This window comes from Miniopterus schreibersii, assembly GCF_964146895.1.
Source record: "Miniopterus schreibersii genome assembly, chromosome: 8".
NCBI classification, from domain to species: domain Eukaryota; kingdom Metazoa; phylum Chordata; class Mammalia; order Chiroptera; family Miniopteridae; genus Miniopterus; species Miniopterus schreibersii.
Window position 1 is genome coordinate 17,699,010 of NC_138109.1, and position 26,277 is coordinate 17,725,286.

General features: G+C 38.5%; 1 protein-coding gene across 1 annotated transcript in view; it reads right to left on the reverse strand.

Moving 5' to 3' along the window:
• Positions 1 to 10,224: 10,224 nt before the first annotated feature.
• The window catches only part of PTP4A2 (protein tyrosine phosphatase 4A2), a 29,652-nt gene continuing 13,599 nt past the window's right edge, over positions 10,225 to 26,277 (reverse strand). The window contains exons 2-6 of the mRNA XM_081145936.1: positions 21,670 to 22,366; positions 19,905 to 19,997; positions 14,735 to 14,865; positions 13,640 to 13,714; positions 10,225 to 12,696 (exon numbers count right to left, since the gene is read on the reverse strand). Of these exons, the coding sequence (XP_081002062.1) occupies positions 12,588 to 12,696; positions 13,640 to 13,714; positions 14,735 to 14,865; positions 19,905 to 19,997; positions 21,670 to 21,765 (504 nt within the window). The 5' untranslated portion in view covers positions 21,766 to 22,366 and the 3' untranslated portion in view covers positions 10,225 to 12,587. The remainder of the gene's footprint in view (positions 12,697 to 13,639; positions 13,715 to 14,734; positions 14,866 to 19,904; positions 19,998 to 21,669; positions 22,367 to 26,277) is intronic.

The following is a 26,277-nucleotide window of genomic DNA, read 5'->3' on the forward strand; positions in this document are numbered from 1 at the left end:
CATGATTGAGTGCTATTTTATTGTATGGACGTACCACATTTTGCTTTATCTGTTCTTTCTTTGATGGACATTTGGGTCATTTCCACCTTTTGGTTGCTGTGAATAGTGCTGCTATGGACATTCGTGTACAAATTTTTGTTTGAACACCTATTTTCAATTTTTTTTTTTTTTAGTATATACCTAAGGGTAGTGCTAGGTTATATGAAATTCTATGTGTAAGTTACAGAGAAACTACCAAACCTTTTCTCCACAGTGGGTGCACCGTTTACCATTTTACATTCCCAATAGCAATGTCCCAATTTTTCTATCTCCACACCTTCCCAACATTTGTTTGGGTTTTTTATGGCCATCCTAGTGGGTATGAAGTGGTATCTCATTGTGATTTTGATTTGCAGCCTCCTAATGACTAATGACAATGAGCGCCTTTTCACATGCTTATTGGCTATTTGTCTGTCTTTGGAGAAATGTCATTCAATCTTTAGTCCATTTTTTAAAGTGAGTTGTTCATCTTTTTGTTATTGTGTCTAAGGAAATCATTTTAAAATTTAGAAAGTATTTAAACATAAAGATATTCATTACACACTATTTATAATAGTGAAAAGATAAAAAATGACACTAACAATAGGGGATCCAAAGGCAGTCCCTGTCCTCACAGGGCACTCTGTCTTGTCAGCAAGATGCAGGAAAAACAATAAATTCAGTAAGTCCCATGTTCAGGGTGCACACAGGGCGCCAAGGAGCTCGGGAGAAGGGTGGGAAGGGTGTCAGGGAGTCTTTCCCAGACAGGTGAAGAAATGTGCGGGTGTGTGCAAGGCGGAGGGAATGGCCTTGTCTGGGGTTGTGAAAGAGAAGGGCACACTCGGGGAACTACGGTCAGTCTTTGGCTGTGGTATAAGGTTCAGTGCAGAGAAGCTGGAAGAAGATGGAGCACAAAGGGCCTTCCGCTCCAGAAGCAGGGGACACGATCTACTGTATGTTTTAAAAAGATCACTCTGACAGCCACATGGGATGAGCAACGGTGGGGCCAGACTAGGGTCGAGTCAGGAGGTGTAACAAGACAGAATGAACTAAGACAGCGGCTGTAGGGAGAGAGGAGGTAAGAAGGTCAGGGATCAGACATAATCCCTATATCATAGTTTCTGCTGTTACAAGTTGGACTGTGTTCCCCACCCTCACCAACAAAAAAACCCAGATATGTTAAAACCTAACCCCCAGTACCTTAGAATGTGACCTTATTTGGAAATAGGGTCATTAGTTAAGATAAGGTCATACTGGAGTAGGGTGGCCCCCTAATCCAATATGACTGGTGTCCTTGTAAGAAGGCAGGCATGTAAGATAGAGACACAGGGAGAGTGCCATGTGATGAAGGCAGAAACTGGAGCGATGCAGCTGCAAGGCAAGGAATGCCACAGATTGCCAGCAAACCACCCAAAGACGGGGATAGGCAAGGAAAGATCCTCCTAAAAGTTTCAGAGGGATTAAATAGTCATTATTTGAAACTTACAGTTAAATAAATTATGTTTAAAGACAAAGGTCTAAGTTCTTAAAACTCATCACTTCCTAATTATTACTATTATCTATGCTATTATTTTTTTCTAATGCTTTTTTATTTTTATTATTATTTTTTTATTGAATTTATTGGGGCGACATTGGTTAATAAAATTATATAGGTTCCAGGTGTACGATTCTATAATATATCATCTCTATTTGTGTTGTGTGTTCCGCACTCCAAGTCCAGTCTCCAGTCACCATTTATCTTCCTCCCCCCCCTCCTCCTCCCCCCACCCCCGCCTATGCTGTTATTTATTGTCTTCGTATGGGGGGAACACTGTAACGGCGTGCGACTGCACATCTCTTCCCAACTTTATGTTCAGTGATGTCAATTGATAGCTTGAGATTAGCCATGGGGGGAGTATGCATACCGTGGAAACTGGCAAATGCTACAAACCAGAGTTTGATTTATTGTTGATTGTCCACACTTGAGAAAGTAACGGATAAAATGTTAGTAATGCATCTTAAACTTAAAACTGTATCATGCCTATAGCCATTACATTGTAAACAGCACCAAAACATTACGGAAATAGTCTTCCAGGAGTCAAAAACTATTATCCAATTCTGCAAAGAAGTCGCTCATTGGTAAAGGAGTGAAGTTCTAACCTAAGTCTTCATAGTTTTACTTTCGAGTCTTTACCATAAAGGAAAACATCAACCAACATTTATGTTGGGTTTGTGAATTGCAGCCGTAAGTTGGCTAGGATATGAGAGTTTGGCAAAAATCAACGAAAGCATTCTGTGAGAATCAACTGGCTATGTAGAATTTACACAAGAGCAGCACATATTTTATTATCTTTAAATTGTATGCTACTCATCCTTTATATCAGTAAAATTCATAGTAAACTAATATATGGGTATGTATAAGTGTATAAACACACAATCAAACAGTGTTCAACTTCCTGACTACATCAGAGGCAGAGCAGTCTCACGCCCATGGAAATGGGTGACTGGGGTTAAGATGGGAAAGGCCTTCAGTGCTGAGGGTCTGGGAGACGCACTGAATTGGCCCAGGAAGAGAGGATGACTAGGGGTGGGCCTTCGAGGCCCAAGGAACTACATGCACTGAGTGATGGGGAGGGTGGCAGAGGACAGCAGCAATGAAGAGCAGTGGCTGTAACATCCTGATGATAACTGTCTCAAGCTGGTATCACCCAAGGACAGGAGAGCAATGGCCTGGCCGTGGCCATGGAGAGCTGACCCCTCACCTCCCACTGGCCTTTGTGGTATATGGGTCAAGGGACAATGAGTGCCTTCCATTTCTGAGGCCACAGAGAAAGCAGTGTCCTCAGGGGACAAGTTGGTTTCAGTTCATAATGATAGCTTCCCCTTAGTGAATAAAGGGGAGCACAGAACAGTGATATGATCAGAGTTTCTGAGTTAGACATTTCAGGTTAGAAGTCTGGATCGGCACTCACTTACTAGATATGTGATACTGGGCAAGCCACTTACCCCTTTCTGAGCTTTCCTGTCCTATCCATAAAATGAAGATAATGTCACCCACCACTCAAAAGACAGTACACTTAAAACACTAAGCACAGTACCTGGAATGTGGTAAACTTTCAATAAATTGTAAATATTGTTGTGTTGTGTAAGTGAAACAGCAAGATATATAATTTTTTTTTCTTTTTAATCCTCACCTGAGGAGATATATATATATATATATATATATATATATATATATATATATATATATTTTTTTTTTTTTTTTTTTTTTTCCCCATTGCTATTCAGAGAGAATAGAAGGGAGAGAGAGAGAAACATCAATGTGAGAGAGACACATTGATTGGTTGCCTCCTGCACATGCCCTAACCAGGGCCAGGGATCGAACCTGCAACCAAGGTACGTGCCCTTGACTGGGAATTGAACCCGGGACCCTTCAGTCCGAGGGCCAATGTTCTAACCACTGAGCCAAACCAGTTAGGACAAGATACATAATTCTATAACAGCAATTATACCCGGAGGTGAGAAGGGGAGGTGAAAGGAATACTTAATAATGTTAATAGCAGTTGTCCCTGGGTGGCAGGCCAGTGAGGGTTTTTTCTAGACTTCCTCTGTATTTCCCAAAACTTCTACAATAACCCTGTTTTTAATTTCATTCTGGAAAAAAAAAAAAAAAGTATTTTTTAAAGCAAGGAAAATCATTAAAAAAAAAAAAAAAAAGACCAGTGTCACCTCAAGGCATTAAATAATAAAAAAAATTGAAAGTCTTCTGTAGTACATATAGGCCTCTCACGTGGGTAAATTATTGCAAAAGGCAGAAAAAGCACTTGCAGAGTCTAGCATGTCCGAGCCATCCTTTTCTCCTACTAAACACATCGCGAAGTTCAAAGGCTGTCTTCTCTATTTCGTCTCATCCTCCAATTTTTAGATTTCAAGAGGATCGGTATAATGAACAAAAGTGCAATACATTAATCTAAACACCTAAAATTCAAATCTTTTATTTATGCAATTCATTAAAATTTTACCTGTTATCAATCTTAAGGTTCCAGGTGTTAATGGCAACTCTAAATGAAAGTCAAGTATAATCACTTGCATGAAAGCATTAGAAGATGATTAATTGGTATTTTCATGCAGCAATGATCTGTCTATTCTGCACTCCTAGAGCTGAAAAGCATTTTCACTAAAAACATTTATGAAATTGCAGCACATTCTCCAGTTTTTCATGTACTCAGCTACATTGATAACATTTTCATGGGGGGGGTCACATTTCCTGTTTCCTGATTTTAAAACGCATTACAGTTGGGCACCCTAGAAAATGAGGCTGATTTCCACGCCATTCTTTGAATATTTATGTATTCTGTTCTAACAGGACGGTAGAGATTAAATCTACTCATGTTAGCAAATTCCCATTTGTGTATTTTAGCATGATATAAAAAATACACTCCAATTTCAAGGGGCCTACACTTGAGTTACCCTAAAAAAATAAGTCACAGGCCTTAGGTAGAAAAGTGTTTTCAGAAGTGATTTATCTGTGCTGAATAAAAGCTTATCACCGCCAGCTCAGATCCGGTTATGGTCGCTGAAGCATGTGCAGGCAGGTTACCGAAAGCCTCTGCTGGAATTTAGGCCACACATTAATGCACTAAAGATAAAATCAATTTGAAATTTTCTTAAATCAAACACCAATCCTGGAGTAATACTCTATGTGCGGGAGAACCAGCCAACAGTAATAGGGAGCCAATTATAAACCATAAACCACTCTGCTCAAATGCCCGGGTTTGTTACTGGTGGGACCCATTACATTCAGTTTCCACGAGTTAAATCCACTGACTAGACAGAGCTGTTATACACACGCACACATACGCTCCCCCACACACACTTAACATAGAGATGCAGCTCCATTAACAGGGACCCCTACTGTGTGCAAACACCCACAGCAACATCCTGAAGGGAACACCTTTCCATTCTACTATTGCCCTCCAGCCCAGCAGGTAAGTGCCAACTGTAGAATCAGACGGGCCCAGATTCAAACACTAGCCTGCCACCTGCTTGTTATTTCACTTCTCAGTTTCCTCCTCTATAAAATGGGGTTAGCAATGAGTAGAAGCCTATGAAGATTAAACGAGATAATATTGCAATAAAATTCTGAGCACAGCCTTACTCGGCACATGTTGGCTAGTGTTAGCCCCTTATTCCTCCATCTTCCTGACAGCCCTGACCCCCAAACAGCAAAGGAGCCAGAGGCATCACATGGTCACACTTGCCACCAGTAAACTCTTCCAGGGCAGTTGGCAAGGTTGCAAGCAGTGAGATATTCTAATTGCTTTCATTTGCATTGTGTGATCTGTGGGAGGAACGGGGGAAGGGGGGGGCGGTTTTACAAATCTTTCCCCACACTGGCCAGATATCCCAGTTGGGGTAAATTAACCCCTTGATGTGTGAATGCAGATATCCTGGTCATCTTTTCATGTAATTTGGGCTCTGGTGGCTGTAAGGGAAGATAGTCGTCTAAACTATTCCTCCGTTGCTCGCTTCGTTGAGGCCCCAACACCTCTACGCTGGACTACTGCAAGCCTTCATCAATCCGCCATCCACAAATGGCCTCTCGGCGTCTGCTCTCCAATTCAATCTCATTCATTCCACTGATACTTACAGCATGCGTAGCATAAATCAGGCACTGAGTTTGCATAACAGGCATGGCATCTAACTTAAGGAGCTTCTTGAATAAACCGTGTGAACACAGATCTGACCATGTAGCTCCTATGTTTCCCCATTGCCCAAAGCACATTCCCAACTCGAGACCCTGATTCGGAATGGCCTTGGTGGTGCCTGGACATAGACATTTTGAATAAGCCAGAGTTAACTCTGATGTTTCCTCCTAATTGATATACAGTACATAAACTTTCAAATTTCTTGCTAAGATACATAATACCCTTTGCGGTATGACCCCAACCTTCCTGGCCACACCAAATCCATTTGGCCTCAGCCTAAATTTCACCTTCACTCCTACCACACTCCAGCCATACTACCCACACTGCTGTTCCCTGAGCAAGCCAAGTCATTCTTTCAAATTTACACATGCTGTTATGCATACTGATTAGAAGGGCTTCCACCACCCTCACATAGCATTTGCACGAAGTGGGCTCCTTCCTCTTCCTCAGACACCTTCCCTGGCCTTAACTCCATATACAACCACAATCACTAGCCCCCTACAGGCTTACTTTCTTCCCATCGTCTTAGCACTACTCACTATCTGAAGGTGTATTGCCTATTGCTGTAACTGTTCATTCTTTTCCACTTTTATTTGTATTTTCCACTAGAATTTAAGCCCTTCAAGAAGAGAGTTGCTTTTTCTTGCCACTATATCCTCAGTGCCTAGAACAGTATATAGTATGTGCCACGTGCTCAAATACCAAGTAAGTCATCACTCTTACAGGTACTTCAGTCACAGCACTTAACATGCTAATTGTATGATTCCTTCAAATCAAGGTTCTATTGGTTATTAAGAAAAGGACTCCAACTACTTTAAACAAGGGGCGAGGGGAGGGGCAGAGACCACTGAAAGGCCTCTAGGAGAAACCTACACCTGGGCCCCGTGGGAAAGTGGAACTCAGAATTTGGCTGGAACCAAGGTATTTCTCCCCTCCTCCCAGGCCATAGTCTCTCCATTTTGCTTGCCTAGGCTGCTGCTCCATTCCCCTCCCTCCGTCCTGTTTACTCATGTCACATGTGACTCAACACATGCACTGGCCCACTGGCCCTACTGGCCCCTCACATCCAAGAGTCGCCGAGTTGAAATTGAGAATCTGGCCACTGGTTAGCTTTGGGCCAGTTGTCTATCTCTGACCCAATTAACTGTGGCCTTGGGGGTAGGGAGGGAGGCACAAGGGAGGAGTGTCTAGTACACTGACTAGAGTCTAATGATGTCCAAACCTGCCTGGCACAAATCCATACCCTCCAGAGACCAGTCATGCCACTTCTCCCCAGTGTACCTTGCTCTTTCAACTTCCACTTGTCTTATTTTTTCTGCCTAAAGTTTACTTCCCCTACATCAACCTTGTTAAGTGTACAATTCAGTGACATTTAGCACATTCACAATTGTATAACCATCACCGCTAATACCAGGACATTTTTATCACCCCAAAAAGAAACCCCATATCCATTAACAATCACTCCCTATCCCCACCCCCACCCAGGCAACCACTAACATTTTTAATTCTCTCAGGTATACATTAGAAGTTGGATATTGGATATACTGGAATTGCTGGGTCACCTGACAATTCTACATTTAACTTTTTGAGAAACTGACAAACTGTTTTCAAAAGCAGCTCCACCACTCCACATTGCCATCAGCAATGTATAAGGATTCGTTTCCCCACACCCTTACCAAGACTTGTCACTGTCCATTTTTTTATTATAGCCATCCTTGTGGATGTGAAGTGCTACCCTGTGCATCAACCTTTCCTACCTCACACTTCAAAGCACAGCTCAAATATGATCACCATGGAACTTCCTAACTTCCTAACATGCTCCAGGATAGGTTTAATTACTCCCTCCTCCACAGTACAATCATTTATGCCTCTAGTAGAGCCCATTCATTCAATATTTACTGAGCACCTACATGTCAAGCACCATTATAAACAACTAAAAACCTGTGCCCTTGTGGAACTTATTCTGATGGGGAGAGACAATAAGAAGCCTGTGACAGAGAAAGACAAGAACCATATGACTTCACTTACATATGGAATCTAATGAACAAAATTAACAAAAAAAAATAGAAACAGACTGAGAGAACAGGTTTACAGCTGTCAGAGGGGAGGGGGTTTGGGGGGCTGGGTGAAAAAAGGAAAAAAAATTCATAGACACAGACAGCAGTATGGTGACTACCATAGAGAAAGGGGGGGGGAGTAGAAGAGGGTAGAGGGGGGATAAATGGTGATGGAAGGAGACTTGACTTGGGCGGTGAACACAAAGTATAATATACAGTGTGCTAAAAAGTTGTACACCTGAAACCTATATAACTTTTACTAACCAATGTTATTCCAATAAACTCAATAAAAAATTTTATTAAGAAGTATGAAATGGTGGTGCTATGGAGAAAACTAAAGCATAGCAGGGCAACAGAACCTGCCAGTGGTGTGGTGGTGACAATTTTAAATAAGGTGTTCATAGAAGGCCTGAAGTCAACTTTGAACTATGAGAAATCCATGAGAGATGTCAAGTAGGCATTGGATAATGGGTCCGGAGTCCAGCAAATAGAGTCCGAGTAGATAGAGCAGAAGTGGAGGAGCTAACAAGGAACCAGAAACTCAAACTGAAGCGTGGCTGCTAAACTAGGCAAAAACTCAAGTGTGGTATCTTAAAAAGCAAAAATCTGTATTAGTTTTCTATTGCTGCTGTATTAGTACACATTTTTTGTTAGTGGCTTACTATCCTACAGTTCTGTGTTAAGTCCCACTTGGGACTAAAACCAAGGTGTTGGCAGGCTGAATTCCTTTCTGGAGGCTCTAGAGAAGAGTATTTCCTTGATTTTTCCAGGTTCTAGAGGCCCCCTTCCTCTATCTTCCAAAGTCAGCAACACTGCATCTTTCCAACCATCCTTCCCTAGTCACATCTCCTGACCTTGGCAGGGCAAGAGTCTCTGCTTTTAAGGATCCATGCAATTATCTCAGGCCCACCCACATAACCCAGGATAATCTCCCCACCTCAAGGTCCTCAACACAGTGACAGCCACAAAGTCCCTTTTGCTATGTAAAACATAGTACAGGTTCCCGGGATTAAAAATGTGAACATCTGGGGGAGAGGCACGCATTCTTCTGCCAACACAGTAAATGAACAAATGAATCATCAACTGTCATATGCTTATGTGTCACACAAAAAAAGGTTAAGGACTGAGAACTGACCACTGGATTAAGTACCATGGAGGTTCTGGTGACTAGGCAATTTCAGTGGAGTCAAAATCCTAACTGGAGTGGGTTCAAAAGAGGAAAGTAGAATGAACAGGGTTAAGATAACTGAGTTTTGCTACAAAGAGCAGAGGAAGGGGATAGTACCTGGAGGGAGGGATGTGGGTCAAACATCTTTTTCAATATAGAATAATAGCATGTTTATAGGCTCATAGGAATGACCTAGTAGAGGGAAATGAACAGGACAGAAGGGAGAATAGCTAAATCTGGGCCCACTGAGTAGGTAAGGGATGGAATCTAGTAAAAGTAGAAGAGCTTGCCCTAAGTAGGACAACAGTCTCTACGAGTGCAGGAAAGGCAGAGCATACAAGCAAAGATATAGATAAGTAAGCCAATGTGATGGTAGGAGCCTGTGGAAATTCTCACTTCTACTTTTTTTTTAAAAAAGGTCATAAGCTGAGTCTGAGGATGGGAAAGGTGTTAAAGTGTAAGAGCTTTCAAGGAGAGTGAAAGAGTATGAGATAGAGAAATGTAGTAGGATTGCCAGATGGTACAAAGGTCTACGATAAACACACAGGTCATGACTTCAGAGAGACAGAGTCAGCAAGTTCAGCTGCACAAGTGCCTAAGTGTAGAGGTGGCTTACTGAACTTAACCAAAAATGGAGATGAGCCAGGCAAATCCATATAATAAAGCAAGAGATGGGGCAAGGCAATTTAACTGTGTAGCCAAGTGACTGTAACTAACCATGGGACACTGAATCTAAACTGGATAATGGACATGAAGTAGAAAATTAAAGACAGGTGAAAGGATCAATAAATTAAGTCACACAGTACTGTTATCACTCACTGTGTTTATGTCTTACATAGCTAACTCCTCTTCTAGACAGGTCCTCCAAAGTGGGATTAGTGTCTTTTCCTTCTTGGTACTTGAGCACATAAGTTTGTTGTCTGAATGGATGGGTGAATTGCTTACTGATGGTTTAAGGGAAATTCCCCACCTCCAATCCTATGATATATAGAGTTCAAATAAAAAGTTACAATGCTTCATCAAAACCTAGGGTATAAACAAGTCCTTTGGAATGAGACAAGATACTGAATTCCTAGAGTGTTGTGCCCAAGAACTGAACCAGAAGATGTAGATGTATCCCAGTAAGTTTGCCCTTACTGAACACCTCGGTGGAATGAAATCTTTGAACTTCCCAACCTCTAATTATTTCACCTCCTTCCAGTAATTAGCAGGACTCAAAAGAGGCCTCGAGAATACCAAGTTTTCTAAGGAAACAAATGAAACTCACCCTGCAGTGAACAAATGCACAAACAAAGAGCATGTAAAATATGTTTATTGTTCTTTAAAAGGGTTCAGGGTTTGGTTTTAAATCAGGCTGCACACCTTTCATCAGTCTGACATCTCTCTCATCATGTCAAACTGGCTTCAGCTAGCAATACTTCATTAAATCCAAAAGATAAAAAAACTTAATTTTGAAGAAGAAAATCCAGTTCTGAGAACAATTAACATTAGTCTACAATTTAAAACAAAATGAGGGCTAATGTTTCATGTTGCTTTACACACCCTTCTCCTCATACAGAACCAGGAATGTAATTTTCCTAACTCAGGCAGGCACTGATACTGGCGGACACTGCACACACGCACATACACACACACACACAAACACACTTGTTTCTCTGTCTCTCCCCGCAAACAACAAAAATCAGAGCATGTCAAAGGGAAAAGGTTTGTTATGATACTGATCAAAACCCTTGGAGTCAATAGACAGTCCATCTGAGCTTAGAGAACATTCTGTTTTGATCTTAAGCCTATGTTAAAAGAATCTATTGTCATGTTCTGAAATAAAGAATTTTGGATAGTACCATCATTTTCCACTTTAAAATCCACTTTAAAATCCAAAAAGCATTATTTTGTTTTGTTTTCTGGGATGGGGGAGGAGACAATCTACAGATTTTCATTTAAAGAGCAAAACAACTCTGGCATAGGAGATAGGCAATTCACACAGCCAGCGAATGTCTGAGGTATCACCAGTGACAAGGTCTCGGTCCATTCCTACTGGCCTAGCTGATCCTAACAAAACGGGAAGTTTATGGCTCTGCATAGCAAATTCCAGCAGATGACCCTAAACCTTTAATCAGATTCTTAGAAGCAGAGCACTAAGAAATGTGTAATATTTAAATGAAGAGTGCAAGAGCCCCTGATGGTGTCCTTCAACTTGCTTTGTCGATACAGCCTGGTCACAACTGCCTTCCACAAAAGAGCAGAAAAACAGTTTTCTAGATCAGCACATTGAACCCCACAAAGAATCAGCAAAAATGATACTACACCAATTTCACTAGCAACATAGTCCTTTTGCTACTGGTTGGGCTGTTCTAAGTCTCTCTCCTACCCTGTTAGGCCTGTGGACACATACTCACTAGGCATTGTTGGTTTTATCTCATAAAGAACCTAGTAAGAAAATAACAAGGCAATCAGTGGTTAAACTGAACTGTACATATAGGGAGCAGTTTGGAAAATACTCATAACAGGCATTTTCTCAAGTCCAAAATATTGTGTCTTTGCTGCTACTCCTCTGTTCCTGAAAATTCAGAGTACAAATAAGTCCTAAAATAAAAATTTTAAACTACCAGTATTCTCTGGTATCATTAGACAGAAAAGCAGAGCAATGCTACATTACAGACCACAATTCTACAAGGTGTAGAAAGTGTGTTAACTCTGTCTGAACACATCTTTAGTGATGGACTGGAGTACTCCCCTTCAGAAAACAAGTTTCTGGAATACCCACTTAGCTTCATTGGTTGGGAAAGAGAAGAATTTGACTCTCAGCTAAGTCTGAAAAAAGAGACTCCTCTTAAAATGCCATTTCCCCACTAACTTACCAAAACAAAAACCCAAACAAAAGGCTCTTGGCTACTGTGCCTAATGTATAGTTTTCAAGAAAAGAAACTAACATGAATACCCCATCATCAGTAAAGACTAAAAATCACCTGGATCATATAATATATATGCCACTGCCTTTTTTTTCTTTTTTTCTTTTTTTTGGTGTTTTTGGTGGGTTTTTTTTGTGTGTTTTTTTCCCTAAAAGTGCCCCGGTGGGCTTAAGGCTGCCAGACTGCACGCACATCTACAGCAACAAGGGCTTCTCCTATTCCATCTACAACTTGTATCGGGAGGAAGAGTGGAGTAGGAAAAAGGAGAGGAGAGAGGAAAATTGTAGCCCCCACCCCCTAATCCCAAATAAAGAAAAAAGAAATTCCACAACAGGGAGATACATCTATGTGCCAAGCATAATGGAAGAGTGCGCTCCCCAAACAGAAGGTTCTGCACAGGCTAATGTTCTGCTGGTTTTCCTTGGAGACCTATTTTGAAAAAGTTAAAAAAGACAGGAGATTCTGAAATAATTCAATCTGGCAGAAATTCAAACTCCAACACTAAGAGCAAAACCATTCTCCACTGAATTAATCCCTTTTTTCTTTCTCTTTTTCTTTTCTTAAACATTTTATTCACGTTATAGAGGGATTTGTTTGTTTGCTTTTTCCAATCATTAGGAGAGTGGTTGAGGAGTACTGAATCCATCACTACTTTGATGACACAGTCAAGATTCCAGATTCACATTTCCAGGTACCAAGAGTTCCCTCTAAATGCCACAATCAAGTCAGCCTTCGTTTATGTTTCTTTCTACTGAACACAGCAATGCCCATTGGTATCTCTGAAGCGTAATCGCATCTTAGGTCGGTATTTCTCCAGGTAAAGCAGCTGTTTGGAATTGAATGCTCCCCTTCTTTTTCTGAAAATACAAGAATGGCAAACTTTATTATATAAAAAAAGAACTAATTCACTGAAATGCATTATTTACGGCCCAAAGCCACTCTAACGCCACAAAGCCAAAAATCAACGTATTTCCCATACAACATCATTTCTTAAGTTTAAATACGAACTTTCCAAGAATAGACAAAGTTTCTTTGCTGACTCTGATTAGTCTATTGTTTAATAAAAATAAGATTTATCCAGAGACATCTGACTATACTCTAGATTAACATATTCTTCAGATTAGAACTGGTAGCGAGTATTTATATGAAGCAGCAGGCGCAGACAGCATTCCTTGAAAGATGTTACCTTCCTAGAGCTGCTACCATTCATTTCATGCCCTGTCATTAATAGCCTTTTTTTTCCTTTTCTCCTCTTTTTTAAAGAAAAGAGGGAAAGGCTAAGAAAATAAATGCCAAAGAATTCTGGACAGCAAAACAGCAAGGCCCATCACTGGAGACTGAGGCCAAGATTCTGCCTGGGAACTACCATCCTGACTTTATGCCTCAGCAGGTCACTTATGAGTCCCAGGTGATTAACTTCTTCTCTATAGATTCTGGTTTGCCTCTGGGTTATAGACAGTTGCATATTAAAGGTATTTTGGACATCCATTAAGAGAGACACAAGACCACTGAGATTCTTCTACCTAGCTATTAATTTTAAAGATTCCTAGATATTCAAGTTATATACTGGATATATTCTACAATGTCCACATTTGCTGCTTAAACTAGAAAATCTTTAAATCTGGGAACCAGTAGTCTTACAAGTCTTTTTATCACTTGCTCTTTTTGATATCTTCAAACAAACAATATTTTAAACCAAAAACAGCAAATTATGCCAGTCTATAATGGGTACTTTCCATAATTCCTCTCTCTTATATGATCTTGCTTCATGTGTTTCTGAACATAAAACTTCATACTCACTGTCTTATAAACTGAACTGCATCTTCATACTTCATTCCACATTCAATCAAAGCAAGTGCAACCAGCACAGGTGCCCTGCAAAGAGAAACTCATTTATAAATATCCACACATCTTTGGAATTGAAGGATTTTTTTAAAATCCAGATTACATGTTACCAAAAATTGTCCCCAATTTTTGTTACAAATGGATTTTAATATATTTCCTTATCAAATACTAAAAAGATGCTAGAATTCAACAATATCCTTTTCGTAAGCTAGGAGAGAGTGTCAGAGAATTGGTAATTAGGAGCAGCCTCTATATAAATATATTTTTTAATGTCTCAAAGGAAATGAAGTTTTTTAAAAAGTCCAATTCAGGGCACTGACTTTGGACTAACCTAAATTGACCCAAGTCAAATTAGTAACACTACCACCTTTGCCCCTCAAGATAATGGCTGAAACTTAGAAACTTTACTAAACTATAAAAAAGGAAAACAGCATACAAAAGGGCTAAGGAGAAGTAAGAGTCTGAGTCACCACTGCCTGCACTAATGTTTTGAGTCAAAGTACACATCATAAATTGACATTTAACCTGCTGTTGATGAGAGTGTTGTAACACCATTCCATGCAATGCTTGAAGAAAAAGGTTTTAAAAAAAAATCAAAGTTAATTTTTGTTCTCCAACATATCTCCTTTTAGGAGTTTAAAGCTCAGTCATCTGCTTTCCACCTATTAACTTCCCATATATCTCAATCCAAAATTAACCATGTACAGATTTTTAAAATTTTGTTGCCTATTTCAAAGACCTGAACCTTTGGCTACTTGAAATGGGGGGAAAAAGAAAACATACTGAATTAAGACTGTATTTTTAGCTCAAAGATAAGATAATTACATTAAGTCAGTTTCAAAACAACTGAGCCATCACCCATATATCTAGTATGGTATCAGAATCAGACAACCAATGAAACACAAAAAGCAGCTCTGAGAAATCATATACCAGCTTTTGCTCTTATTTCCTTTCCTTTCAAGCAATTTAATATTTAGTGTAACAAATGCAAATTTCTACCCAAGTGAAATATCTGATAATGAATACACAGACGAAAGGGTAAGAACTTACCTTCCCAATCCTGCAACACAATGCACTGCAACACAGCAACCTGGCTCTTCACGAAATTTGGTTTTTAGTAGGTTTAGCCAATCATCCACTATCTGATTAGGGGGTGGTGCGCCATCATCAAATGGCCAATCCTGGAAAGAAAAAAAATACTTTACATTAAATTGGTATTGTTTCCAGGATTAACATCCCAATGCAGAATAGCTGCACAGTACACAGGGCAGGCCTAATTGAACTAACTATACCATATATACCTACTCTTTTTTTAAAAAATATATCTTTATTGATTTCAGAGAGAGGAAAGGACAGGGATAGAGAGATAGAAACATCAATGATGAGAGAATCACTGATAGGCTGCCTCCTGCCCGTCCCCAACTGGGGATGGAGCCTGCAACCCAGGCATGTACTCTGACCGAGAATTGAACCCTGATCGCCTGGATCCTAGGTCGACACTCAACCACTGAGCCACGCCCAGCCGGGCTATACCTATTCTTAATAACAGGATTCTGGCCACTCCTGAAAATGATCCAAGATCGAAATTCAAGTGTGTCAAATAACTTAGCCTTCCTCAATGAAGTGTAGTCAGAGTCTAATTTTATCTTATGGAAATCTCTTATCAAAGTGATAAGAAATTGGTGTTCCTCAACTATTTTATCTAAATAGATCCGTAAACATAGAGAAAACTGTGTTTAAAGCCAAGACAAAGTAAGAGAAGATACAACACTTGTCCATATGGTTTAAAAATCTATTCCGGTGCCCTTGGCTTTTGTAGGTCAGTGGTAGGCCCATGCACCAAAGGGTCAAGGATTCAATTTCAGGTCAAGGGCACATACCTAAGTTGTGGGTTCGCTTCCTGCCCCCTCGACGGGGCATGTGGGGGAGGCAATGAGTCAATGTGCCTCTCTCACACATATGTCTCTCTCTCTCTCTCCCTCCCTCCCTCCCCCCATCTTCCCTCTCACTTTCTCTGAAAAGCAATGCAAAAAATATCCTCAGGTGAGGATTAACAAAACAAAACAAAAAGTCCACTATGGCAAAGAAGTATACCAACAACTGGTAAGATTACTGGTCTCTACAAATATTTGTGAGGATTATCTCCCAAATAGTTCTAAGATATAATGTCTTTTCTTTAGAGAAAGGCTCTCGCCCGGCCGGGCGTGGCTCAGCGGTTGAGCGTCGACCTAGGATCCAGGCGATCAGGGTTCTATTCCCGGTCAGGGCACATGCCCGGGTTGTGGGCTTGATCAATGACTCTCTTATCATTGATGTTTCTATCTCTCTCTCTCCCTCTCCTTTCCTCTCTCTGAAATCAATAAGATATATTTAAAAAAAAAAAAAAGAAGAAGAATAGAGAAAGGCTCTCTGATAAGAAACCTCCAATAGCACACCATAACACAGAAACATACTATCATCTTTGGGCTTATAAATATATTTTTAAAAAGTCAAGTAGCAAATATTTTTAAAGCTGTGCCTAAATTATGCTTATCTCATTGAACAAGCACAGTGCCACATAATAGGGTGAGCAAACGAGACCTTTCTCTCAAGTATCCCTTTCTCTCTTTATATTCATCAAATTGGGCTGTTTTTTAATTAAGACCAACCCTTGCACATAGGTTGGTCTTAATTAAAAAATAGGTAGGTGTTTATCTTCCTTGCTACTTTGCAAGAGGTCCAAAGAAACTAACACAAATCAGCTTTAAAGAAAGGGGAAAGTGGATTCACATTTTACATACCCTCTTTTCTATCTAGCTTCAAGGACAGAAATGTAAAAACACAGGGAATTGTTTTTAAACAAAAGACTATTCTGATGAAATTGGATAAGGACACTTTAAGATACTAGAGAAGGAAAAAGAAAAAAGTGACAGAGCATTAAATTGATTCTGCATTCATTATTGGCACCACTAAAGCCCTTCATGTAGCTCATCAGCCATGACAGTACATTATGTTTGATTTGTCAACTACACCCCATAATTAAAGGGCTGTCCATATCATTATTATAAATGTAACCACAGTTTAACTGTAAATAGCAGTAAAACCAGTAAGTACTTTAGTCGAGTTTACGTCTTCTAATACTCCCTAAAATGCACCTAGTTAAGAAACAATAACACAAAAATGCTTCACTTACTTATATAAGCAGTTTCTATTTAAAACAATCATTAAAGTAATAATTTAGAAGCATCTGAACATTAAATTGACATAGCTGAAACCACCATTATTAGTCTTTTTCAATGTGCCTCTGATTTGTAAGAGTACTGGTCAAAGGAATGAAGGGTCTTATTTTGGGGATATTCTCTCATACAGTGTCCCAAACCCTCTTCACCTAGCAAAAGTAAATTAACAGTCCATCTTAAAATCTGTCTGGGAAAAGGAAAGAAATTTCAAACTTAATTTTAAGTGCCCTTGTTTTTTCAAGCTTAAGTTATCATCTAATCATAGCTATTTAAAACAAAAGCCTAGATTTAAAGGCCTGGAATAAATCCCAGACCTATCGGCATTTTCTACAAACTACTTCAAGTTCTTTAGTTCATTTCTATTTCATAAAGGTGTTCATAAACATTACTGGGTCAAACAGACTACAGTCAATCCATTTTCTCACCCTGCCATCTATCAAAACAAACGTATTTTTTATCTATCTACTGGAGAACATACAGTAGCTCTCCCTTATCCACAGGGGATATGTTCCAAGACTCTCAGTGGATGCCTGAAACTGCAGATAGTGCAGAACCCTATATATACGTTTTATCCTGTACATACAAACCTATGTTAAAGTTTAATTTATAAATTAGGCACAGTAAGAGATTACCAATAACTCATAATAAAATAGAACAATTAAAACAATATACTGTAATAAAAGTTATGTAAATATGGTATCTCTCTAGCAATTTTTACATTTTTCAGTCCAAATCTATTCCTGAATCTGTGTAACCATCTCTTACTTGTTTGGTGTTACTTGTTTCAGGGGATCCCTTGCTGAAGTGTTCATATAGGCTTAATGCTTTCCAATGCAACATTTTGCCATCAATTGGAATATGTTTTCTGTTCATGTCTTCCATGCACAAATTTAATGCCATTTCCATTTTAACTAAGCACTTATCATGCACTGTGGCTGTAACTTTTGCAGTCTGAGGTGCAAAAGCAAAACCTGCACAAATTTCTTTTTCCTTCTTCACAACTTCACAGATAGAAGACTCATTCCTACTGTGACCATAACAACCTCAGCATGCTTTTTTTCTTTCCTTATTAAGTCGAGAACTTTCACATTTTCACTTAAAGGAAACACTTTCAGACTTCCCTTTGGCATATCTGAATTGCCAGTATCACTACTCTTGCACTTTGGGGCCACTTTAAGTAAAATAAGGGTTATCGGAACACAAGCACTGCAATACCATGACAGTCAGTCTGATAACTGAGGTGGCTACTAAGTGACTAACAGTAGGCAGCATATACAGCGTAAATATGCTGAAAAAGGAAGGATTCAGGTCCTGGGTGGGACAAAGTGAGATTTCATCACTCTACTCAGAACGGCACACAATTTAAAATTTATCAACTGTTTATTTCTGGAATTTTCCATTTAAGAATTTAAGACCACAGTTGACCCCTCAAGGTAATTGAAACTGTGGAAAGCAAAACCGCAGATTAAGGGGGGACCACTGTATTCACACGGAAAAAAACTTGTAATTCAGTCTAGCTTCAGAAGTTAACATTTTGTTTTGTTTAAACACAGGGCTACACCAGAAGTTAAATTTTTGGGTTTTTGTGTGTTTTTTAAACACAAGGCTACATTTTACAAATGTTTATACTTATCCCCAGTGATTTCCAGACCAAACTTAAAGTGATTTAAAAATGAGAATGCAAGCAAATTACTACCATACCATTCTATTCAAATACATTTGAATACACAGTATGGTTTAAAAACATAATGCTTGGCTATTTATTCTTCTATTTCCACCAAAATGAAAGTGAGGAAACTTTATGGGTCAGATAGAAGATGACTGCCTTACCAACAGGACATTTATTTTGTTTGCACGAACAGCCTTCCCAGCTACTGACCAATTGCAATAAAGACTACAGAACTACCTCTCAATAAAAAGTAGGAATATAACCTTGCACCAATGTCTTCTTTATTATTTTCTTCCTCACTGAGTACTTTAAAAAGTCTCCAGTTTTCATCCTACTTCACTGCCTTCCCACAATCAAATCAAATAGCTCTAAAACACCTAAGGCTACAAGGTCATTTCATGACATGCTCCTGTAATTTAGACAACTACCTAAGGAAAAAGGTATAAAATTGTACCTAATATGAGGCTCTTGTTTTCTAAAATAAAACAGCATATACAGAGGCTAGGGAGGATTTTATTTTAAAATAATACCAATCACTTTTTGTTCAAACTGAACTATGAAAATCTAATCATACAAAAGCTTCTTAGAAACCTAAAAAAGTATCAGAAACTATGATGATAACTATGGAGCAAGATGCCTTCCCCTTCTCCCTTCTTATCCTCTTCTCCCACCTGTTTGTCCCCTACAAGTTAACTACAAAATATTAAGTAACTAATTTGTACTTGCAAAGTAAGAGAGAATATTTCCATGTGACGTAAGAATGTCTAATGAAAATTACTTGCAGTTAGATTTAAACTGGTAGCCTACAAACAAAAGCCAACTATTGTATTAATTTCCTAGAAAAAATAAAGTGCAAATTTCTATTTTCCTAAAATAATTGTTTACTAAATTTTACCTTTTTAAAAAATATATATCTTTATTGATTTCAGAGAGAGGAAGGGAGAGGGAGAGAGAGAGGTAGAAACATCAATGATGAGAGTCTGATCAGCTACCTCCTGCACGCCCCTGAATGGAGACGGAGCCCACAACTCGGGCATGTGCCCTGACCAGGAATCGAACTGCAATCTCCTGGATCCTAGGTTGATGCTCAACTACTGAGCCACGCTGGCCAGGCTAAATTTTACTACTTATTGAAAATACCCTGCAAGTGTACACTTTAAGGGCACAAATGACCAAAACTGCCAATCCAAAAGAATTTAAAGGTTGCTATGAATACTGTATTCTCGTAGTGTAAGTTCAAAAAGCAAAACTACTGAGTGCCAAATTTTATAAATATCTATGTCTGAAAGGTGCAACTTGTTTGTAATAAAAAATTAAAACACTACACACTCACTAGAACGTGGATTCCTTCTTTTTCAACTGGAGCTTTATCATACGTAGCATCACAAACTCGAACCAAAGTTGTCACTCCATACTTCTTAAGTTCCTTTAAAGAAAAACAAATATAAGGGAATTTGCTTTTAGAATCTGCAACCAAAGCTTTAAAAATGTACTACTTTAAAACAATGAGACATCATTCTTCAACAAAAATCAACATCATTCTCATTATGCCAACATATAATGGGCACTCTTGCACTCTCAGTAGAAATGTCAGTAAGACTCAGCTTTATAAAGGGCAATTTAGTAGCATAACACAGAAAATTTAAAAGAACACATATACTTTGACCTAGAAGTTCTACTTCTGGGAATTTTTACTAACGAAATAATTCAAGATATACACAAAGATTTAGGTGCCAGCATGTTCAGCACTGTTTGGAAAGGTAAAAACCTGGAAACATTAATGGTCCAAATGGGATTGGTTAAAGAAAGTATGCGCCATCCATACAGAATACTGTAACAGCTATAAAAATAGTACTAAGGAGGTTGGGGGAAGATTTTTTTTTTTTAAATATGCAGTGTGATCCTATCTATATGTATATTTATAAGTATGTGTATGAAGAGAAAAAACATCTAGAGGCCAAGTATTAACAGTTAAGTATTTTTAAAGTGTCCTTTGCTTATCTGTATCTTCTGACTTTTATTTGGTAAACACATTGCTTTTTTTAATTTAAGGAAACAAAAGTTATTTTGAAATTAAGATTAAAAAGTGGTATTATATTACAAAGCCAATTAACAAATAATTATAGCCCGAAGCCTTGCTCCTTTAAAAACTTTCCTACAATAATGCCTAATCCAGTGACTACCTATCTTCAAGGCACCACCATGTTTTTATAGTTGCAAGACGACAGTGACTTCTGCCACTTTTGGAATCTATGGCCAAGGAATCCACAGGCTGAAAATAGTATCTCATAATTCAGCCAGGCTTAAAGGTGACTGAACAACCTAAGGACACACAAGCCTAAAATCAACTTGTACACTGCACACAAAGTTAAGAAGCTCAGGACTTATTAAGTATAAATAAGCAGGAACAGTAATATCCTACAAGAAATGTCCATCATTCGGTTATCTGAAGTTATTTTAATTGCTAAAGGACTTTATTTTTCACAAAAAAAGCCTTCTTATAAAACATGTTCAGGAAAGTTAAGTATTATATTAAATCAGGAATTTCAAAATACAAATAAAACCCCATTGAAATGAACTTCATCAAAAGTGGTTAGAATATTTAAGGTAGAATATTTGAGGTAGACAAGGGTTTTAGTGTCAGAGACAGTTCTATCACATCTGTGTGCCTTCAGGCAAATTATTAAATTGCTCTGACTTTCAGTTTCCTCATTTGTAAGAGGGAGATAATAAGAGTACCTATATCTCACAGTTATTACAAGGAATAAATGATATACTGAATAAAATTGCTTATTGTAATGCTGGGTACAAAGTGTTCAATAAATATTTTTATTTTTGAAAGTATGATCAAAGAACTGCTAATAATGTAGAAAGGGTATAAGAAAAACATAGTACTAGATAATCCCAAATTCCATAAATGTTCTTTTAAAAATCTGTTATAACTAATCCAACCCATTTCAAAAAAAGATAGGATGGGATGACCATTCATATGCCAATCACGAAAATAAATAGCTTTGTGATGAGTTTATATGGTGTTAATTTTTAATGGGATTTTACCTATATATCAATCCAAAAAGTACACCATGCTACAATCTTACCTCTGTGAACTTGTTGAGGGTAGCATTGGTAGGGTTGTGAGTTATCAGAAAACGCATGTTCTCATAGGAGATCTCCACAGGGGCTGGACGGTTCATTATGGCAAATAAAAAGTGTGAGCGTGCGTGTGTGAGTGTGATGGGGAAAATGAAAACAAAAAAAATCAATAAATCCTGAAATGTTTCACAGCAGAAAACATTAAAAAAGACCACTAAAATGCCTATTATCAATCAGTGTTTTCTCTATTCAACGTGTTTATTCTTTAAGAAGCTTCTCTCTTCAAGATAAGCAGAAGTATTCAGAATCCACTTGAATCCAAATTCAACTTGGGCCTCAATGTCTGTAGATGGATACCTTCGGACTCCAAAAACATCCAACTACATACAAAACTTAAGCAGCCTTTACTACATTTAGGCACTAGTGAAACAAGTTAAAAGTGTAGATCACTTTCCACTTTTATTTACTTGATGCTTAATTTTACTGGAGTCATTAAAAGAAATATGCTTGCAATAAAAAAAAAAAAAGCCAACTATTTCTGAGGCCAGTCTCGGTGTCCAGAGTCTTCAAGGCAATGTTAATTATGGCACATAGAACCCCCCAAGCTCACTTGTCAGCAAAAACGCTGTGCTGAGCCTGGCAGAAGTCTGCCCTCACGCTCAGAATCGCCATAAATGTGCAACGTATATTCCAACGAAAAACCTGAAAGAGAAAAGCATAAGTAAAATGAACTGGAGGTTGATAGCATCGTAAACACAATGCTCAAAGTCAAGAACATTCTTTATGAGCCTAAAGACATCTGAAATGTCACCAATTTTAAATTACTGCCATCTATAAAGAATAGGATAAAAGTGTATACCAAGAGTCTTAAGAACCAGGGATTCAAAAGTCAAGTATGTGTGTGTGTTTTTCAAAACAGGATCCAAGAAACAAAGTTTCTGCGCTAACAAGATTATTTTTAACTCAAGTCATATGTTTTTATTGATTTTAGAGAGAGAGGAAGGGAGAGGAAGAGAAACATCAATGGGCTGCCTCCTGCACACCACCTACTGGGGACCAAGCCACAACCTGGGCAGGTGCCCTGACTGGGAATTGAACCTATGACCGTTTGGCGTATGGGACAAGGCATAACCGAGCGACACCAGCCAGGGCCTCAAGTCATTTTTAAATGATTAAAAGATCCTTAAAGAAATTTTCCCTCCATGGACTCCTCACAAAGTTCACAATGATCTCCTTTTTCTGCTTTGATGGTTAAGTCTTTCACATACACTCTTTGCTTAAAATAAGATAAATCTATACATGGATGGAGGATATTTACCAAAATTCCACTTTGAGGATTTAATTCTTTCTATCCAAAATATATGCATTGGCCCCCAATTAGGATACTAGTCCATAAAGCACTTCTTTCAAAAAATTATCTTCTTTTCCTCACAACTCTGAGTAGTTGTTACTACCTATGAGGAATGAGGAAAGAAGATCAGAAAAGTGAAGTGACTTGTCTAAGGTGAATGAGTTAGCTGAGCCCAAATTCTAAACCAAGTTTTCTGTTAGTTCCACGTTTTTCCCAATGTAACATAATGTCAGCTGAGACAACCAATGTGTAAAACCCAACCTCTCATTTTCTAGTCCAGTTTACCTTTTTACTATTTCTCACACCACTACCTCTGAAGTACAAAAGCATTTAAAGTTCGATTCACACAGCGTTCTCCTGCCCAAATATTAATCCCTACCAAAAACAAGGCAAGAGAAGTGGTAGAATTTTAACATTATTTTAGGCCTGCTGTTTTGAAACACAGTAATCTTTATAGCTGGCTCAGTCAGTGTCAACATAATCATAATTTCCTCTGGAAACAGGGATCGAGTCAAGTTCTTTCACTTGCCTCTTTCTTAAGCCCCCAATAAATGCTTAATTAGAAGTTTCTAAAAAAGATAAATGTGATCAGACAGAAAAAGACATGAAAAGATAGGACCATTTTCAGAAGAGACTGAAATATAGATTAAAAAGAACCTGGGCTTACAAACTTTCAAGCCTATTCATCTATCCTCAAGTCTTCTTTTTATGACTCTTATGGTATTTTATTTTGTAAGTTACATATATGTGATGTTATCACCATGGACACAAGCACAAAACTACAACATTCCTAAAATATGAAAGACATAAGAAATTCAAAATGGCGTTCTAAGAACTTCAGTAACTCAGCAGAATGACTTACCCACTGCAGGGGTGGGGAACCTTTTTTCTGCCAAGGGCCATTTGGATATTTACAACATCATACACGGGCCATACAAAATTATCAACTTAAAAATTAGCTTTGAAAAAAGCTCCCAAATTTATTGACTTTCAAGTCCCACTTGCGGTTGCCTTGGCAGGGCCAGACCAAATGATTTCGCAGGCCTGATGTTCCCTACCCCTGCACTACAGTAAGAACACAAAACTTCTATACTCAAACTGAGAAAAACAAAAATACAAACCACCACTCTTCCTAACTCATAATTCTAACTGTAACTCCAAAACACAGCTACCTTAGATTGCACATTTCATAGAGTACTCCTTGCAAAGTCAAGGAATTTTTTTTTTTTAATCCTCACCCAAGGATATTTTTTCCATTGCTTTTCAGAGAGTGGAAGGAAGGGGGGGGGGGGAGGGAGGAGGAAGGGAGAAAGAGAGAAACATGGATATGAGAGAGACACATTGATTGGTTGCCTCCCACATTCTCCCTGATGGGGGCAGGAACTGAGCCTGCAAATGAGGCACGTGCTCTTGGCCAGAATCAAACCCGGGACCCTTCAGTCAGTGGGCCAAATTCTCTAATCACTGAGGCAAACCGGCTAGGGACAGTCAAGGAATTTTAAAGCTAGAAGAAACTTACGAAATCAACTACTCTGACCTTTAAAAAAAAATAAAATAAAAGATGTTTGGGATCCAGAGAAGTCAAAATGTCGGGCAGATCAAAGACAAGAGCCCAGGTCTACTAACTCCCTGTTTATTTTTCCTTCAATTTTGACTAATGAAGGTACCCACATATTTGTCATAATCTTTTTCATGTAAGTATAATTTTCAAATATTTGTTTGGATGTTCATCTGCAACTGTGACCTTATAATAAGGGGAGCAAAGATTAATAAGGTAACTACTCAAAGAACAATGGTTTGCATGCAGTGCAGAGCAAAACACAAGGAAATTCTAACCTGTTTGAATCCCTTTGGTTTAATGATGTTATCGCACCTAATTTGTGTGTCAGCTGAGTAAAGGCACTGAAAGACGTCCATTGTAGTGATGGCCAGGGTTAAAAAGTTACAGCCTAGCATTAAGTTTTCTACCTTGTCTCCAGTGTTTGTCTGCTCAGCAAACAGAGCAAGCTTTATCCCATCTTATTCCTCCCAAGCTCATTTTGGAAGGACCACTTCCAGGGTTAAGGATAATTCATTATTAGGTTTTCAATTCTTAACGCCATACTGAGATACCCAGCAAAAAAACTTCTGCCAAATGAAACAGTATGTTCTATCAATGTTAACAGATACATGATAAAAGCAAGCTTCTGCTCCTTCCCCCACACACAAGAATTCAACTACACATCAACAGTTAAATGTTCTTGCACCTGTGAATTCAGATAACTAATGTTAATTCCTGTGACATGCATAAGAATGCAAAGCAAACAGTCTGTAAAAAATCATAAACAATGTACCACAGCTGGAAAGTCTTTTAGCGTAAACTTAGCACCTGTACCCCTTACAGAAAAACCTTCTTCTAAAGTTCTCTCTCTGGCATTAACTCTGCTCTATCTACTTAAGTAAAAATTGATTCTTGCTTTAATTTACCTGGTGATGGAAGAGGCTGGTTTACTGGACAAATAATAGTGGCTAAATTCAAATATGCATCTAAATATTCTCTCCACTCTTTACTTTTATCTTTTATGGAACCTAACTTTTAAAATGTTGCATTTTGGGATATTTCCATTTTTCACAAAAGAATGTAACTTCACTGAAGGATTAGAAAGGATGGTCTGTGAGAGAAAAATCCTTTTAAATTAAGGAAAAGGGGAAGGGAGAAAGAGAAAAACAAAGAAAGGGGGCTGGAAGAACAGCAAGTAAGCAGAGGCCTACCAAGCTAAGCTAGTGCACTGCCAATAAGACTAAGTCAATAACAGAAGCCAAACCTCAGTTCTCAAATGTTTCCCATCTCAGACAAGTCTCTTCTCACCCCAACCACCCTTTCCCACTGATACCTGTATGATCAGTCACCTGTCTCCCAGGCAACAAACAAAAGAAAGAGTGTGCAAGTGTGAATCAGTTTACCACTGTGAACATCTCAGGAAATCGTGCTGTGAATATTTTCATGTTTTCTGCCTTTGTTGCTGCTTATTATTAAATTTTTATTTTTCACTGTACATTTCATTTCCTTTTATTTTTAAAGTGTTTATTTATAGACTAAACAATACATTAAAACAGGGAATCATTTGGGGGTCTAGAACAGATTAATTCAATTTACATTATTTGTAATGGGAAAAATGCTTGGGTTTTCAAACAACCTTCTAGAACGAATTAAGTTCCAGAACCAAGATTGTTAGAGTTTAAATGTCTAGTGTCACTACTCTACTAATATAGACCTAGATAA